The sequence below is a fragment of the Anastrepha obliqua genome, chromosome 3 (assembly GCF_027943255.1).
Source record: "Anastrepha obliqua isolate idAnaObli1 chromosome 3, idAnaObli1_1.0, whole genome shotgun sequence".
Classification (NCBI taxonomy): domain Eukaryota; kingdom Metazoa; phylum Arthropoda; class Insecta; order Diptera; family Tephritidae; genus Anastrepha; species Anastrepha obliqua.
The window spans coordinates 135,404,051-135,423,933 of record NC_072894.1 but is presented as its reverse complement, the minus strand read 5'-3'; the positions used below and the strand labels follow the sequence as shown (position 1 = coordinate 135,423,933).

Sequence of the window (19,883 nt, the reverse complement as noted above, 5' to 3'; positions counted from 1 at the left end):
CCTGGATTTACAGGACTTCACTACCCCTGATGTGGTTTGAGGGCTGTCTAAGGCCATAAGCGCTGCTTGGCTGTCGCTGCAGACACATATAGATCTGCCTCTCCATCGTTTTTCCACAACAAAGTTCATCGCTTCTTGAACTGCATACACCTCCGCTTGAAACACAGATGCATGCATTCCAAGAGCAAAATGCAGTTTTGTCCCGCTGGATTCCACGTTGACCCCAGAGCCGGAGCCATGCTCGGTCCTGGAGCCATCCGTAAAAATGCGAAAACAGTGTTTGCCGGGCTCATTTTGTGAGTCTCCCCACAACTCAGCCTCTGGTAGCACTACACTGTATCTCTTTTCAAGTACGACTCTTGATGGCATTGATTCAAGGGGCATGGAGAGAATCGTTGGATCGATGTCCATGCCTTCTCTGTGTTCCAATGCCGGACAAGGGCCGTACCAGTTCCCACTGTGTTTCAGTCTGCAGATGGCCTTCAGGGCCTCTTCTCGGATGAAAGCATCAAGTGGTGGTAAACCAATCAGAGCATCTAGTGCCGGGCCTGAAGTAGTCGGAAAAGCTCCGGTGCAACAGATGGCCACAGTGCGTTGTAGTCTCGATAAGGTCCTCCCGACTCCCACTAGGGGTAGTCTACTCATCTAGACCACTGATGCATAGGTGATAATGGGTCTTATCGTAGTCGTGTAGATCCATAGGACCTTGCTAGGAGAGAGACCCCACGTTTTCCTAAAGACACCTTTGCACTGCCAGAAGGCTGTCAGCGCTTTGGATGCCTTTGTCTCAACGTGTGATTTCCATAGGAGTTTACTATCGAGGATTACTCCTAGATATTTAATTTCCTTGGATAGCTGGATTGTGACTCCTTTTAGCCTTGGCAGAACGAGTCCGTCAAGCTTCCTCCTTCTGGTAAAGAGGACAATACCAGTTTTGGCGGGATTTGCTGACAGCCCGTTCGCACAGCACCAAGTGTCAATCCGATCCAGAGTTTTCTGCACTTTCCTACAGATGTTCATAAGCGAAGAGCCTGTTACCAAACAAGCAACATCGTCCACATATGCTTGTGCGTAGACTCCCGAATCGTTTAAGGTGGTGAGTAGAGGATCGATTACCATGCACCAGAGTAATGGAGACAGCACACCGCCTTGGGGGCAGCCTCTGTTAACCCCAGATGACACCAGCAGATCTTCCTCTGCTCGCACCGAAACGATTCTTTGGGCCAGCATCGAACGAATCCAATTTACTAGCACCCGGTCTACGCCGTGTATTTCTGCCATGAAAAAGCTCCTCATAAGAAATATCTGCCGTTCGGGGTCGGCTTGAAACTGTAGGTGTCAACATGTAGGAATAACATCGTCTTGAAGCACGCCACAAATAGGAGGAGGAGCTCGGCCAAACACCCAAAAAGGGTGCACGTGCCAATTACACACAAGGACGGACGACAAATTATCATGCCTTATGGATATGTACATTTATATTGTAAACAAAAGAAATTGTAAATTTTTGTTTGAATTTCTGAAAAATAAATATATATTCCTACTACTACCACCATAGTTAAAAACTTTTTCACTACCAACAAATTTTCTAATGATGCAGTTGAGCCTAAACCTAAGCTAAACAAAGCGGTGAGCGTGCGCTGAATTCCTTGCAATTCGCATTACTTAATATAAATCACAAAGTGTTTGGTAAAGACGTAAGTTAACTATTGTCAAAGCGTATTAATTGAATTATTACACGTAAGTTTAATTCTTTGCTGCTTGAGCTATTTCCCCCCTACTAAGCTAAGGTCATATGTATATACATATACATATATATACATATATGTCCACAGAGTTGTTATTAAGGCACTTTTTTCACAATTTTTTAAGGAACAGCTTTTCTATTCCCACCGACTTTTGCCAAATCAGGCTTCACACAGAAGATTTATATGAGGAAATAAATACAACTCAAGTTCAATAATAAATTGATCTTTCAAAAAAATTAGAAAAGAAATATAAAAAAAGTATGCCATTAGCTCATTATTCGTGCAGTATTTACCCATAATCACCAAATCAGATTGGTGTTCCACTTATACTCGTATTATTGTCAGCGTTAAAGATCTATGTACGTATAAATGTAGGTGCTTCACAACTCTTATTGGCTTTACTCCGTGCTTTGTATAGCTTAAATAACTTTTATTTTCATTTATTGCGTAAGAGATTTGTTCGCATTAATGCAGTGCCTGCTTAGAATTTGTTATTACAAGAGTAAATATTCCACTCGGTTTGTTGTGGAAGACGTGCCCATTCTTTGTTTATTTTGTACTACTCCCAACTATTCAACTGTTTTATGCATCTCACGTAGAAATAATCTACACGCAGTTGGCTAAAAGCAAGAAAAAGCGTACACAAATTTGGTACTAATGGAGAGAAAACTTAAGTAGAGAAGGGGAAACTTTCTAGTGTTGGTTACTCACCGAACCGCACCTTTCCAAGCATGGCTGGATTCGTGATTCTTGTAAATTGATAAAAGTTTTTATGTAGATATTAAAGCGATTGTTTTCAGATAATTTTGGAATTTTAATGGGTAAAAGTTATGCAATTGATTTTATTTTTAATTCGAAGCGGCATAAATTACGCAAATGTTTTTTTATTCATAGGATATGGGCTGTTTACAGTGAATTTTATTACATTTTTGAAGCTCAAGCGATAGGTGAAGAAATGTGTGAAATGGAAATGAAGGAATGGCAAACAATTTAAGTTAACGGGGCAAAAAATTTGTCTTCATAAATCTGAAAGTCTGTCGATCTTAATGTATTTTTCGAGCAAACGTAAAATTCTACAGGGTGCGTCATCTTTTATGTCGGTATGAAAACATTGAATAACTTTGAAAAAAAACAACTGATTTGTATGAGTGGGTTATTTTTTTTTTTTTGGTTTGGTTATTTACAATTTATTAAAACAATTTTTTGAATACAATATCAATCAAGTGGCCGCCTTTATTAGCAATCATAAACTCCGATCTTTTTTCTGTGTTTGTCATCGCCTTGTCAAGCATTTCGGGTTTTATAGCGTCGATTTCGGCACGAATGTTCGCCTTAACTGATCATTAGTCTGCGGCTTGTTGGCGTAAGCCTTACTTTTCCGATAACTCCACAAAAAGAAGTCCGGGGGGGTTAAGTCAGGTGATTTGGGGGGCCAGTCGATGTCGCCTCTTTTTGACACTAGACGTCCCGGGATTCTTCGTTGAAAAAATTCAATTGTTGCATTCGCAGTTTGGCATGGCGCACCGTCTTGTGGAAACCAGTAACTGTCTAAATCTTTCTCACGCATTTGCGGGTAGATATAATGAGCCAACATCCATCGATATCGGTTTCCATAGACCGTTTTGTTTCTCGGTAAAGAAATGGCCCAATGATGGTTTTGGCGCAAATGCCGGCCCAACCAGTTACTTTTCGGTCATGCAATGGCGTTTAATGGCGTTTAATGGATCTTGAGTGGATTCTCAGTTTCCCAAATGCGGAAATTTTGTTTATTCACGCTGCCACAGAGGTTAAAATGCGCCTTGTCAGTCATTAAATTTTGCTTCCAAAAATTGGGTTCAGTGTCAACCATTCGAGCGACTGTTTGGCCGTATTCCAAGTGACGTGAATGGTTTTCAAATAACGTTTTAAGCTACATCTTGTAGTAGGAAAATAGTCCATAAAAAAAAATAAATAAAAATAAAAAAATTATTCAAAAGTTGCAAAAAAAATTTTTAATACCAAATAATTGTTTTCAAAAAATTGTATGTATGCACCCTCCAAACGCAGATAGGCTTAGAGTCTTTTTAAGGGCAGAAATATACTCAGAGATATGCCACTACCTCGGCATCTACTTTGTTAGCTATAGAAAATTCGCTGCTTTGCTGTGCAGTTGCTGAGGCAACGATTTCTGAGGCGTAGGTCAAACAAACATATATTCTTACTGAATATATTTTTAACGAGTAAGGATCTTATCAACTTCGATTCACTCTGTAACGACCAGCCAAATAAAAAGCACAGAATGTGTTTTTCTCCAAGAAATAAAATGCCGTGTTATAATATTTAAAGTAAAACTACAAAGCCAATTTTATTACCGGGAAAGTCATATTATTGTAGGTATTGGCAAGCATCTTCACTTCTCAGTAGCTTTCAACAAAAAAGATTCAATTCCACGTGTGCTACACAAATACAATGAAATATATATGCAGGTTTGCATACGAATCCACCAAACTGGTTTGCCTTTTTACGAATCAAAAGCTAAAATCCCAAACTGAGCACTCACAGAAATATTTTACCTGAGTGTGAGTATATTTGCTTGTAAACAGCTAAACCGAAAGGATAATATTTACCACAGCGGCACTTTGACAACAATAAAAATCTTTGCAAAAAAAAAAACAAAAAAAAAATAAAATCCCCCATATATCGAGAGCTTTAAAGGCTTAACGGATTTTGGTTGGTTTGGCTGATGACATGAGGAAAATTGAATTAGCAGCGAAAAAGTTTGGTATGACGTGAAAGAAAGAGGAAGTTTAAATAAAAAAATTGAATAGTATATACCGATATAAAGTAAGGGATCAGCAGGATTGTTGAAGCAGTGTGAAACTGTCAGAACCGCAGAACAAAGACAATGTCAAGGAACATACACATACGAGTATGCATAAGTAATATATTTTACTATGTTATTTTGACGTGCATGCACACATTCATATCGGTTTACCTAAAATCACAAAGAAATTTGTGCAGACACATCTGCTGCGACTCATGTGAAATGGTGTGCAGTGTATTGCCCACAAAGCGCAGAAAAACACGAGCTCACGGAAAAGTTCACCAGACTTACTTCACATGTACAGTTAGAGAAATTTCGTATAAAGAAATGAATAAGTTTGCATACATACGAGTAGTTTGTTCACACATTTGTAAACACATGAGAATAAGTGTAAGATGACAAGCATATTAAAAATGGCTACAAAAACATACCGTAAGGGTACTAAATATGGACACACATATGAATATATAGAAAAGGAAGGCCGGCCAACGTTTGCTTGAAATCTTTGATAACTACAATGAAGCAAAAAAAAAAGTTCTAAAATATTACTAACAAAGCGCTAGCACACCAGTTGAGGTGATGATAATTCAAAAGCTGAATCTGAATTCTCAGAATTTTAGTTTGCCATGTATCAACTTGTTTCATCTGCTCGCTGGCCATAATACGTAAAAGCTAGTTCGCTTGCACATACATACTTACACATTAGGGTGGTCCAAAAAAATTTGTATGCTGCCGCCCCCCAAAATAGTAAAGAATGAAAAATAAAAAGACCCGTATTTTTTTTTTTCTTAATCAGACCATATTTAATGGTGCCGCCGGGGCTTTGAAATATCCCATGTATTTTGCATGGGAAAAAAATACTTTTTCGTAGATTTCATGTAAAAACCTGGAAAATGAATATATTTTAACCGGATACCTCAGTTTCTCTTCATAATTGGTCAGGGAATAACAACCAATTATGAAATAATTAATTTTTTTGTATTAACTATTTTTTATAGAACCCAAAAAGCCCCCATAAAACGAAAATCTAAGAAAAAATCGTTTTGGGGTTCTATAAAAAATAGTTAATAATAAATAGTTAATAATAAAAATAGTAGTTTCAAATGTTAGTTTTCTAGCTATCGCCTTAATTGCAAAAAGGTTCAGAAATAAAGTATTTTGCTTAATCAGTTGAGCATCTTCTTATAAGGATATGTTTCGATCTGTTGAGCTGGTTCATAAAAATTAAGTATTGAATTTCTTGGGAAGTACAAAAACTGATCCGCTTTTACAAGGAAATTACTTCATTCCCTGTCCCGCAACTAATAAACAATTCTCTTACTTTATTAGTACTGAAACTTTTTGTTGGTAGAATTTTATGTACTGTTATTTACTTTATGTTGGATCAGTGGTTGTATTCATGCGCTTTGATGGCTGTGCTTGTGAAGGCATCGCTTAGTCTCAGCGCAATTAAGGCCTAGCATTGATGTATGATTTTACTTGGGGTAGCACTCATTGTGCTGGGAACCAGCTGTTATTCATGCTTTGCGGATATTGAACAAATGTAGTCTGCAGTTATTTAGTTACTATCAAACAAATAGGCATAAATGGTGTACGACAAATGATGGCAAATTATTTACACTAAAGAAATTTTTCTTTTTCTCATTAGTACAAATCATTTGTTGACTAGGCAGAAAGACGAAAGCACTTTAAAAATTCGCATAGGCTACTATTTACGCCCAAACATAGATAATTTCAAGGACATGTGCGATACAAATAACTTGGCGAATCATTTGTGTACATCACATATAAGGATAAACATATATGCTTACACATTTGCCTACGAATATGTCATATTAGTGGCTGATTGCTCAGCGTTTCTGTTACTTTGCACAGGCTGCTGTCATAGAACCTCGAAAAGCGAGAATAATAGAGAAAATGGCGCCATGGGTCGCATAATCGCATTTATGTGATTGCCAATAAGAAGCAACAATTGTGCATTTGAAGACAATGTTAATGCATACATATAAGCTTAATGAGAACACAATTGCTTTTGTTTCATAAAATTCTTCTCCAGTCGCTTTTATTGTGTTTGCTTTGTTGAGTGTTATGGGCGTTTAATGGTGGCTTTGTTTTAATGTTTTACTTTGGTGTGTTTGCCTCTGCCTTTTATTGCTACCACCCGGTGTGTACTTAAGTGTTTATATGTACACATCTATGCATCTTAAGGAATATGCGTAAAAAGTTGAGTGCTTATGCGCGCATAGCTTTTCTTACATACTAACACACTTGCATTCCTTTGTCCTTCAGCCAGCCGTATGGCGCATTACTCATACGCCACATGCCGCATTAGAAGACAATTAGTCTCGTTTGGCGGTTGGTAGACAAGGCTGCGGCAGAAAGTATAAGTATAGATAGTTTTGGCTTTAAAGAATATAAGTGTATATGTTTATATGTAGGCACTTTAGGACGGATCAATATTTTCTCTGTCCTACACTCATACATATTAGGCCCTGAACGAATATCTATTATTATTCTACGAAAGCTCTCCAAACATAATACAATATAATAATAATATATATTTCAAACCCCTTACTATTTATTTAAGAAAAAATTCATGTATACAATTTAATAGATCATTAAATTTTAGTATAGTATATATAAGTTTCAAGGAGGTCAAAACTTACGGTCGCGGTCTTGTGCCTACACAAAATTTTTTTATATGAAAGAAAACACCCAACACCGTCAGCAAAAAAAATTGTCAAAAATCAACCCAGTTACTTCAAATTTGCTCTTTAATGCACCAAAATTAAATGATCTATAAAACTGCATCCACAACATATTTCTAAAAATAAATAGTAAACAGTTTGAAACTTCGATGAAATTTTGGCGAACTTTTACAAATTTTATGCAAAGTTTGAAACTTTGCTTTATATGATTCATGCTGTAGAATTTTTTTCTTAAAAAATTATCAAGATTGCCAAATAAACAAACAAATAGTCAAAAATTTGTCATATGTGGTGCATACTTTCTTTTGACTTTGTGAAATTAAAGATCAGTAATTTTTTTAGCAGCTGCCAAAGCCGAATGGGTAGGCCGGATATAGGCTCGAATCTCCGTGAAACACCAAAAATTAAGAAAAACGTTTTTCTAACAGCGGCAAACATCCGAGAGTATTTCTGCCCTGAAAAAGCTTTTCTTACAAAATATCTGCCGTTCGGAGTCGGCTTGAAATTGTAGGTTCCATTAGTGGAATAACATCAAGACGCACGCCACAAATAGAAGGAGAAGCTCGACCAAACATCCTTAAAGGGTGTAAGCGGCAATTATAATATATATATATATAATTTTGTAATGTTTCTTAAAGAAATCATGATAGCAGTTTTGAATCTGCTTACCAAAATCTAATAATTTTTTTTATTAAATTAGAACTAAATAAATCATGATAAGCCTTTTTAGCCGACTGCTAAGACGAGAGATTGCCCCTTAATAGCTCATAACTTCAAAAAGCTTGCTTAGAACTGTACAGAAATACTTTGGCTAGTTTTGCACTCCACCTCTTTTCTCTTTTCCTGTTTTTTCTTTGCCGTAGTATTCTATGGACGGTATTGATTTTTCGTCGACAGGGGTTTCTCTCACGAGTACCCTCATAATATAACCTTGCCTACGAGTTACATTTTTGGAATAAAAAAAAAAATTTATTGAGTCATCTAAAAAATTTTCTCTCTAAGCAAATATAAATTTGCATGCAGTGACTAATGCTTCTATTTTTTTCCTTGTTCAATCCTCTCGGGTGCATGGCCTCGACAAGACTTGTCTTGCGTTGGTTTCGTTAATCTATTTGATTTCTGGCAGGGTAGGTGATAAGCGTGCCGCTACCAGTCCTAAGTAGTGGGAATGCCCACCTGTCGTTACTTAGGAACAACGCCTTCTTACTGCTTGGAGCGCCATCTGTGTGCCACATTTTTCTACACTTTCATATATTGTTTCTTATAGAAAATTTTCATTCTGCTGAAATTTTAAATGCTTTCATTTCCCAAAAATTGTTCCATCCTAACGAGGCTATTTGCAATGAAGGGCTCTCATGCAACCGCTGCCCACATTTATTAATTTATAAGCAACGAAATGTATTCCCGTAAAGAAACTATTAAAAACTTTACGAGGTCACTTAAAAGTATTTTGAAATATATTACATATAATTATTTTATATATAATTAATTATATAATCCTGCTGTCAGTAAATCAACAACTTTTTTTTATTGAGAGCAATAAGTACATATACAAATATATAATAAAACTGTAAAAAACAAATAAACAAATTGCATTATCACGCCCTTCTCATAGCTTTACGTGTACCCTTCTAGGAAAGAAAGCCCTCCAAAAGAGGCATGAGTCAGCTTATTACTTACACATAATATTGCATTTCGCTTTCTTCATGGCATTCACATTGCTTGGCTGCGTTTGCTTTAAAAAATTACTTCCTTTCGCTTTCCTACTATCAATTTTGATAAATATTATTTCCATTTCAAGTCACTCGCATGCAGATAAATCATCCAGCTTTGTCATGTAAATCATGGAATTTAGAAACCAGAAAAAAGCCCCCGTAGAATTGAAATGGAATCGCCAGACTTCTCTTTATAGTGATTTCAGTTATTCAAATAGTCAGTAAATCATTGTTGCTATAAAACTAATATAAGCAGGTTAAAGTGGAGTTAAGTAACATAAAAGCACGTATAAAAACGTAAATTGACTTTCTGACTTCGATTCTTCAAGCTAACCGCACTGACCAATGATGACCATCATCAATTTACACATCCGTTTTTATGCATCCTTTCTGTTATTTTGCAAAAAATATGCAAATCAATTTGGACAATCGTTTTAGGGTGCGTTCATACAATCACACAAAATTGATGGGCCACTTCCGAGTGAAATTCCTAATACCAGCGGGTTTACCCAGCAAGCAACAGCGATGAAAATAAACAAATTATACAGAAAATATAAATTTATTTGAGGTTTTGAAGATTGAATTCTATTTTTTGAACAGTGTTTTATTCTGAAAGCTCTCACAGTTCGTAGGCGTTGAAAGACCATGCAGATTATTTTGAACATTTTCGGTATTTGCGAACATCTTTCGCAACAAATTTTGACTTGAAATATTGAACTTATGTCAGAGCTTAGCCTCATCAAAAGTTAACTATTACGGCTAAAATATGCTAACAGCTAAATAATATAACAATGGCTAAAATAAGCAAATTTTGAGTAGAAGATTGTTGACTCAGATCATCAGGATTCACTTGTTCATAGACTCGCCGTATGAAAATATTGTACATATTTTCAATTAAATCTCGGAGATCCATCTCATTTTGCGTTTAGAAATATTTTCGAATCAGCTCACATTTAATGTATCTTTTGGCAGGTATCGAAAAAATCCCTCGTGCCTTTTGATGCGAAGAAAAGAATGGGTATAGAATGTAAAGATAATGGGAGACAATGGGTTGGCAAAGGTTGTAATAAAAGGTCAACTTAAAACACCACGACTTCCAGGAAGACCGCCAAAGCGTTGGAATGAGTGTTGGACGTCTGGATCCCGATCCGAATGATGCTATAATTATATATGTTTTTTAAAAGATAACATATTATAATATTATATATCTCGTTGAAAAAAAGGATTTAGTCAAACAATAGTCCTAGGACCAATAAAGATGAAGAAGAGGAATAAATTGATGTTCAACGAACGCCATGAGTATTGAGAAGATCTTTCAGATACAATTTAAAAAAAAAAAAAAATCGATACATTCTTCAGTACCAATACGACCAAGGGAAAAACTTGAAGTACAAAATGCTGTATAGTATCCAATGAAACAATAGAGTTACAACTGTCCCTTTGCTAATATGAATATCGTAGATGCGACATGTTATGGTAGGCCAATTGTCGAAATTGTTAATAAACATCGTGGAGGGTCGATCCAGAGAGTACTTATTTCTGTGCCTTGGAACTGAAGATTAGCCAGAAAAGTGGTTGTAACACTGGTACAGTGTAACCTTTTTGTAACTTCCCCTGTATAGCGTAACTTCCTTTCGGCGAACATTTGTTCCCATACCAAACTACAGTCTGTTGAACAGACACCTATCTTGGACGGACAAAGGTTGACTGACGATGAGGGCTCAACTAATAGAGGTTTCACTGCATTATCATAAATCTAGCCTCACGAGGAAGGTCGATGTATAGCTGCGACATAAATTGTGGCAAAAGAACTTTTTGTACCAAATTGACGCCTGTGAGTATTTGCTAAAATATGAGGAGTTCGGCACGTTCTTGAAGCGGGTGGTAACTGATGGTGAAAAAAGAATCACAGTAGCCTAAAAATATTGTGCTCAAATCGTAGTGAGTTAGCCCAAACGACTGTCAAGCCTAGGAAAGCTTGGATGGAAGGTTCGATAATTTGGATGCAGTTCTATCGTATACGCCGTATATTCCAGACTTAGCACCAAGCTATTGTTACCTTTTCAAGAACTGGCAAAATTTTCGTTACGGTACAAAACTGCTCTCGAGAGAGGCCTGCAAAAATGATCAGATCAATTTATTTATCACTTGGGATCAAACTTCTTCAAACCGCAGTTGATTTTAGCAAACTGTAAACTCTTGATTTTCTACTATAAGTGTTTACTAGGCATACGGAAGTTGGTTCAGTGTAGCAGCGATAGTTTATCGAAGGTTGTTCATAACCGAAAACGCCGTAAGAGCAATGCGTTACACAGCGCATGCAGAGTATTCACAGAAATGCAGCGCATCTCTTGGGAAAATGTTAAGCCGAGTTACAAAGTTATATCCATGCGCCTTTCAGACTCCGCCGCGCTTTGCTTACCTTCAATTGCCTCGTTTCGAAGGTAGTCTTCGATGACAGTGATGAAGTGGAGAGATGCGAAGGTGGTGGCAGTGGCGCATCATCGAAGAAACGATTTTTATAATACGAAGAACTTGCTACTGCCACCAAGTTGTGATGGCTCCGATGCGAGTCGGCACGCGTTAGTGTGGCAGGTGGTGGTGGAGGCAAATGATTGTAATCATTATGAGAACACTGGCTGAGCGCGTGTGAACGATATGTAGGCTGTGTTAGTTGCTGTTGCTGCTGTTGAAGTGGCTGTTGCTGTGGTTGTTGCTGTTGCGTTGGCAGATATGCATTATGATGAGTGGCATATGACTGATGTGGCGCTGGTTGCTGATGCTGTTGCTGTTGTTGCAAAATGGCTTGCGCCTGCTGTGTGGACTGCGGTTGTTGCGCAACAAACTCAATCGGATGCTCGCATTGACAGCGCCCACTCTCACGCGGTCGCTCCTCCATACTTTGGCTGGTGCTAAGATAACGTTTGCGTGCCGTTATATTAGGCGGATGCGGTGGTGGTGGCGGTATGTCTGCAGGCGTGATGAAAGTGCGACCGGTGCTGCTGATGTTGGAGGGCATTGTAGTGTCTGCAACACCCATTGTGGAAGCAATGCCGATATCTATACCGCCAGCATCGATGTTGTTGCAATTGCCATGCTGTGTAGGGATTTGTTGTTTTTGTTGTTGCGGCTTGTTATCATGTGGCCAGTAGAATTCCGTGAATTCATCGAATGTAACGGTAGCTCCGCCGCTTTTGACCTCGGCGCCACCAACTGCACCAACTCCACCACCGCCGCTGCTGTTGTTGTACATCGGCATGTTGCTGCTCGCATTTAGAGTGGCGCTGACGTGGTTTGGATGCATGTTAATGTTGTTGTGGTACTGATATTGTTGCGGTTTCAGTGACCCATAGGATTGCTGGTGCTGCTGTTGCTGTGGTGCGGGTGCGTGCTGTTGCATCGGTATGCGCATTACACAACGTTGTGATTGCAGAGATGATTGTTGCTGTTGTAATAAAAGCTGCTGTTGCTGCTGCTGTTGTTTCTGTTGCTTGCAATGATGAAAATATTGATGAGTGGCTGGTTGGCACTTCACGTGCGCCGAGTTGTTGGCATTTTTGAAGTTGTTATGCGGATAATTGTTGTTCGTATTGTTTTCAAGTGCACAGCATTGTTTTTGTTTTATTGTTTCCATGTTATGGGAGCCGCATGATGGGGGAAAATGAAAATATTAATCATTTCGTTTATGCTCGCCAATTCACGCTATTTTTCGCGTTATTGTGTTTTTGTTCTATTTTTATTTGTTGTTGCTGTGGATTTTTTTATAATTTTTTTGTTTTTCTGTTACTTTCGTTTATATTGTTTACATGCGTCGAAAAGTAATAAAAGCAAGCGTGCGCACTACCAAATATATTGCAAAAAAAATAAAAATAAAATTATAAATCAAAATTTCACCACAACCTACAAAAACAACAATAGTATAGCGCGAGAACGAATTGTGCTGAGTATTGAGTGTAAGGGAAAGCGACAGGAAAAAGGTAACAGTTTAAGGTTCTGCAAAATACTGTGTGTTTTACTATTTTTCGGTTGCTTGCCGTCAAAAAAGAAGTGTGCAGGTCCAATTAAACTCAAGCGTGAGGCAGTGGGGCTTGAAAAACAAACAAATATGTGGAGCAGGACAAAAAATGTTGGGCATATTAAAAAGAGAAAATCTGTATCTGCATGCCTGTGCAAATTAAAAAGCAAATATTTTATGTAGGATGAGCAACAAATTTTAGCAGTGATCCCAGAAAAGGCGTTAACAAATTTATTATACGATAGCAAATTCATTTTCTATTTAAATTATTTTATATTTTACATATAAAATATATTATTATGATTTTAAAGTAATACTAAAAAAATCAGTACAAAATCAGTTGCAAAGTACATAAAAAAGATAAAAGTTAAAAATAAAATTATTTTGACTCTATGGCTCAGAGAGAATTTGTAACACAACGAATAATTCGAATTTGGCCTCAAAATTTAAAAAGTACAATGGCAAGTAGTTTCAACAACTTTACACAACACAGGGTGGATATTAAAAAAAAAAATAAATAAAAATAAGAAAACCCCAGACGATAGTAACATTCAATGTACATTAGGTTGCTGCACATGAAGTAATAATTGAAGCTGATGTAAGATGTCTAATTTGCACCCTCTGTCAGCCATCTTGAGCTACGTAGTGAATCTGTGATGCCATCTTGGAAAAGCCACTTTCCATTTATTTGCTAGTAAAAGTTAGCAGTCAATGCTGTTGTGCCACAAAACTTGCCCTCGTTAAGCTTTTTCATATCCCAAAAGACAAAAAAAAAAAAAAATTTGGTAAAAGTGTGCGGCACTAGTGATGCTCTTTCGATGCATTGCTGGAATGAGTCCGAGAGGCCCAGAGACACGCGTGCAAACACAAGGCTTCTGCAGAAGCTGCCTAGGTGAGGAAGAGAAAGAGACGATCTTGCACTTTTTGTGTCATTGTCCAAACGAAATACCTTCACTCATCAAACAAACAGTCGGCACCCATGCCACTATTGACAGTTAAAATTCCGAGGTTATAAGAGACTTTGTTTATTCAGGAACCAAAATTAACATCGATAACAATGTCAGCCTTGGAATCCAACGTAGGATCTTCCTTGCCAGCGAGCGCTATTGTGGACTAAGTAGCCAATTGAGTAGTAAAGTCTTCTTTCTCATGCCCGTTCTATTGTACAGCTTAGAAGTTTGGATGATGATAACGCCCGATTAGGCAGCCCTTGGAGTTTTTGGGAGAAAGATTCTGCGAAAGAGTTTTGGACCTTTGAACGCTAGCATCGGCGGGTATCGCAGGCGATGAAGCGAAGAGTTGTACGAGCTTTACGACGACATGGAATAGTGCAGCGAATAAAGATCCAGCGTGGCCTTTGGCTGAGACAAGTCGTCCGATTGGATGCAAATGCTCCGATTCTCAAAATTTTCGAAGCGGTACCAGCTGGTGGTAGCAGAGGAAGAGGAAGGCTTCCACTGAGTTGAAAAGATCAGGTTGAGAAGGATTTGACTTCACTTGGTGTGCCCAGCTGGCACCGGTTATCACGAGAAAGAAATGACTTCCGCGCTTTGCAAAACTCAGCCAAAATCTCATAAGCGGTTAACGCGCCAATTAAGAAGAAGTAGATAATTTGTTGACGGTTTGGAAGATCTCAGTATTGTGGAAATCAAAGACCTTTTAAAATTTTGAGAAAGCACACACTGATTTTACGAGCGATAAAGACTAGTTTCCCACGCGCCATCAGAATGGAATATGAGCCTGAGTGTGTCCCAATGTTGACAAACGCTTCAACTTAACGTAACATATAAATAACGCAGACAAATTGAATAAAATTTGAACAAAACACAAAAAAAAAAATAAATTAAAAAAATTAAATGAGAAAAAAATGTAATGACAAATAAAAATTAAATAATGAACAAATGAAAAAGTTAATGAAAAAACAAATTAAAATATTTTTTTTTAATTTAAACTTCTTTCGTTCCATAGTGCAATAGTTAGCTCTTTGAGAAACTAAATAAGGTGCAAAAAAATGCTTCTTTTTGGCTTTTGAATTTAAATAAGTTGCATAAACTTCCAAGTAAGATGTGTTCTAAAAAAATATTAAAACTAATAATATAACAAAAGTAGGTGGCAAAATAGGTTGCAGATTAGCGTATGGCTACAAAAAGAAGCAATTGGTTTTTAAATAAAAAAACTCTGCTAACAATGATCTTGGGTTTTCACGTTTTCCTCGAATTTGCATAGAAAAGTTGGAAAAAACAATAATAACAATAATAAGATGTACATAAATTGCAGCTTAAATTCCTCTTTACGGTGGCTCTGCCATCAAAAACACACACCCAAAAATGCTCAATACACATACATGGCAAAACAGAAGACACATACACGCCGAAATAAAGACATGAAGAAACAGAAATCAGGGTCACCAATATAACCAACATCATTTATCTGCTGTTGTTGCTGGCAAACTTCTTAGCGAATACAAATCTGCAAATTATTTTTTGGTGCAGTGCCAAGTGGGATAACGAGAAACATGTCCCCTCGCGGCTTCACTAGGCTGCGCAGCGTGGGGAACGTTGCGCTGCTGCCGCAATAGCTGTTTTTCCTCTTCTTCTTCCATATCTCCTTGATCCTTTATTTGATTATCATTAGTGAGCTTGCGCTTGCTGCAGTGGCGGCGTAGAAGCTAAAGAGCTGTTCAGACATGCAGGCGGACAGAACAGACGCGTTGTAGGAAGAAAAAAAACTAAAAAAAAAACAAAAACGAAAAGAAAGATTGTGCATACAAGACTGCCTGTACTACACACATATACATACGCAAGTATGCCTGCATACGTTCTGATGTGTTGGCAACGACATGTCTGACCAACATTTTGCCTTCAACCAAAGCTTTGCACGGCTTTCTATTGGGCATGTGTTTAAGCCACGGGCAGATCTATCACCCAAACATGTGCACATACGCGCACATATGCAAGTTATTTTACTTGTATGTGTGCACTAAAGTATTCTTGCGCTGCTTCTGAAGGCTAATGCAGGCTTTGAGTAGAGTTGGCCTGATGTGGCCTTTTGATACACGACATTCCATGTAACATGCGGCAGTGAATGCATCAAGGTTGCGGGCATTGCATAATGTGTGTATGCCCATAAGCATGAGCTTGTAACACACTTCAAATGGTGCCCATGTATTCGTTTTACAACAACAGCAACAATTGCCAGTATATGCAAGTCCGCACATTTTAATTTTGTCAAAGATGCTTGTGGGCTTGTCAATTGCATCAGTGGCAGCAGCATTCCAAGCATATTGCATTCACATAGGTTGGCAAAGAAAATAATCACAAAACAAAAAAAAAAAATTCAAACACTTTTCCTCCTAACTTCGACCGCTGCAAAAGCAAATTTATTTCACTAAGCCTTTATTTCTCATTTTCTCATTTTCCTAGTAGCATTTTGTAATTTCCTTTATCCCATTTGCTTTGAAATTAATTGCGGCTTAACTTGACGTTTACTGCCAATTACTCTAAGCCACATCCAGCCATATTGAAATCACAATAGACGATAATTACTTATGTAGATGCCTTCGATGCTGCAGGAAGTAAATGGCAACAGGATGTAATAAGTTCGCTATCTATTAATTTAAACTTAAAAAAAAAACGCTCGCTGGTAATTATGCATTGATTGATTCGCTAATTCCACGATCCACCGACCAATACCTTGACATAACACAGGCTACCGATCTGTAAACTAGTAATTGGAAGTTTATGAAGCAGTTTACACTTGGTTATGGTTGCACGAGTAAACTCTATTGACTCAATAGTCAGCGGCAGTGGCGATGTCTACCAAAAACCTTGGAGAGTTTTGTGTGTTGCAGAGTTGAGTTGTTGTTTTTATCCTCTTTAAGGCAGGCAGCAGATATGAGATTTCACATTTCCAATCGCATTTATACCAAGTGAAAAATTCACACACTCTGCGGGAGTGGTTCTTTTGCTCGAAAGCGGACAAGTTAGAATACAACTAAAGGGTGGTAAAGATGGGAGGTGCTTTTCCCAAAAGGGATTTTTTGACAGATCACGCGTAATTATTGTCAAACTAAATGCATCATTCTTTTCAACATGGAAACACTTACGCCTTAACAACGTTTACAAATCGTACAAATGTACAATATTACGAAAATCGACGCTCTGTGAAAAGTGAAAGATCCGCGTTTTGGGAAACGAATTTTCTTCAGCGATCAGGTCCACTTTTGACTTGAAAAAGAGGCAGAATTGTTTTAGCGGTCACGCAGTAGACGACTATCGGTGTAAGTGCGGTGGTATTTCGTGGAAGCACTTAATGGCGGCCGCCGTAGACGAATGGGTTGGTGCGTGACTACCGTTCGCAATTCACAGGAGAACGTCGGTTCAAATCTCGGTGAAAAACATTTTTCTAATAGCGGTCGCCCCTCGGCAGGCAATGGCAAACCTCCGAGTGTATTTCTGCCATGAAAAAGCTCCTCATAAAAATATCTGCCGTTCGGAATCGGCTTGAAACTGTAGGTCTCTCCATTTGTGGAACAACATCAAGACGCACACCACAAATAGGAGGAGGAGCTCAGCCAAACACCCAAAAAGGGTGTACCGTCCAATTATATATATATATACTTAATGAGTATTAGTAAGACCGTTTTCATACAGGGATATATTGGCTCGTACTCTGTCAATACCTTTAAGTTCTCGTTCTTCTCAATGTCGTTGTTGACTTTAGACTAAAAACTTACAATTGTAAGGTACATCAAAGCGACGGATAACACCAAAAGAGAATTCTCAATGTTGAAGCAACAAAATCCTCTCTCTATTAATACGGCCTAAAGAAACTCTCTTAAAATAGTATGGTTTAACAGTTTTAGGAGTTATAACCATACCCGCTAGCGGCGAATCTTTCTTTATAGTATTGTTGTTACTTCCACATGCGAATTTCTCGTCAAGTGAGTAGAGCCCAGAGATAGCGAACAGAGAAGTGGCGAATCGGAGGTGCCTTCTGGCTAGCTTACGCTGGTGGTAACAAAGGAGCAGGGCGGCTAGACTTGCGTATGGAAAACGTATTTTCATTTACTTCAGGCTTCCAATTCGAGTCAAGCAGTTTTTCAGGGATTTTTAGAGGGGAAAACGCTTGCCGCACTGGCTTTCATGCACATACTTAAAATGGTTAAGGGGTTGGCAATTGCTCTATTGAAAAGGAGAAAATAATTTTTTTTCATAGTTTGAAGAAAAGAAATATAAATACCTTTAAATTTGCAGATTTTATTTAAATAATTACTTAAAAAGTTTACGTTATAGTTCTGTAGTCAGGTCTGTGAGAGAAATGTTTTTAATAACAGTTTTTTAAAAAATATTACGTTTTTATTAAAACTTTTTAAATAAATACTGATTTCATATAAATATATAAGTTTTTTAGCAGTTTATGATACCATATCTAGCTCAATTCTTTATAAAATCAGCTTAAGCCGTTTCTACATGTGACTATAAGTCGGAATGAGTAATCGAAATATTTTGCATGCAAAATAACTAAAAAAGAGTTGCACTTACTTCGAGAAGTATTATTTAAACAACAATGATAACAGAAGCTCTTATTTTTTGCCATTCAATGCAACGATGTAAAGGCAAATTCAGTCAAATAAAACCAGCCTTGTAAAAGGAACACATAAGGCTCAGCATTAACGTATCCATTGAACAAATCGTGCCAAAAATTCAAAAAACTACCACTTAAGTACTGTAATAATCAACAAAAAAAGGCCAAATGCCCTAAAGTATGCTAAACAGCCATTAAATGCAGATAATTACGTAAAAATCATACTAAAAATCAGTAAAGCCATAATGCTAATAAATTAGATTATGCATTTTTATGTTTCATAGCTTTCGTGTGTACGAGTGTAAGTGACACTACACAGGACTGTGTGTAAGTTGTTGTTTATGTAAGTTTCTCTGAGTTTGTGTCGCTGTTTGTTGGCACTGAGCCATTGTCTCTGGCTGCCACGCCGTACCTACCTGGTCGTTTGATGGAGATGGCATTGACGCCGCATTTGTCGCTTGCATTTGTGACATTTGTATAGCCGAGCCTGCGACTGGTTGATTTTCAGCTGAGACAATATCGTTGACCGAAGACATTTTGCTGGAGTGTGCGATTTTTCTGTTTGTACGCGTTTTTTATTATGCTTGTCGCGATTTTTTCGTTGAGCCTTCACACTTTCTTTCAATTTGTTTGATTTCGATTTTTTAAATTTTATTTCTGATTCCTTCTGTTTCTTTTGTAATTTGGTTAGTAAAAAATGCTTAAATTGATGTTTTTCTTTATTGGATTTCACTTATTTTCCAATGCCAATTTTTGCTTTAGTAAAGTGCTTTAAATTTTTATTAGTTGTGCGTGATTTTTACTTTGTATTTTGTTTCGTTGCTGAAAAGTGAAAGAGGGAAGAAAGAAATATGCTAAAATTAAATGGTCAGCAAATATGGTTCTATTCTTTTTTTTGTGTTTTTTTTTGTTGTAGTGCTTTTACTCTTCGCCAACGCCAAATTTTACTCAAGTGGTTTACAATACAGATTTTTGCTTAATGCGATGTTGCACTAGACAGTTTTTGGCTACAATTTTTGTGAGAAGGTAGCGTTACTAATTTAAATTTTTTATTTATGTAGTTACTCTTTTTTCATTAGAGAATATAGAGAAAAATGACCCCGACTCACCCGAATATTAACCAAAAACTTATGAAAAATATTCCATGCTATTACAACAAAAACCTACCATACATAAGCTTATTTTCCAGCAGAATAATTTTACACAAATAGGTTTGTAGCGGGTGGCTTTTCAGCGTTTGGGAATTTAGTTACGATAAATGGCTACCTTTGCGAGAGGCTCTTTTGGAGAAATATTCAAGACTCGTCG

General features: G+C 37.5%; 1 protein-coding gene across 1 annotated transcript in view; it reads right to left on the bottom strand.

Moving 5' to 3' along the window:
* The window catches only part of LOC129242770 (venom dipeptidyl peptidase 4), a 33,200-nt gene extending 13,782 nt beyond the window's left edge, over nucleotides 1-19,418 (bottom strand). The window contains exon 1 of the mRNA XM_054879601.1: nucleotides 18,992-19,418. Coding sequence (XP_054735576.1) covers nucleotides 18,992-19,111 — 120 coding nt within the window. The 5' untranslated portion in view covers nucleotides 19,112-19,418. The remainder of the gene's footprint in view (nucleotides 1-18,991) is intronic.
* Nucleotides 19,419-19,883: the final 465 nt, after the last annotated feature.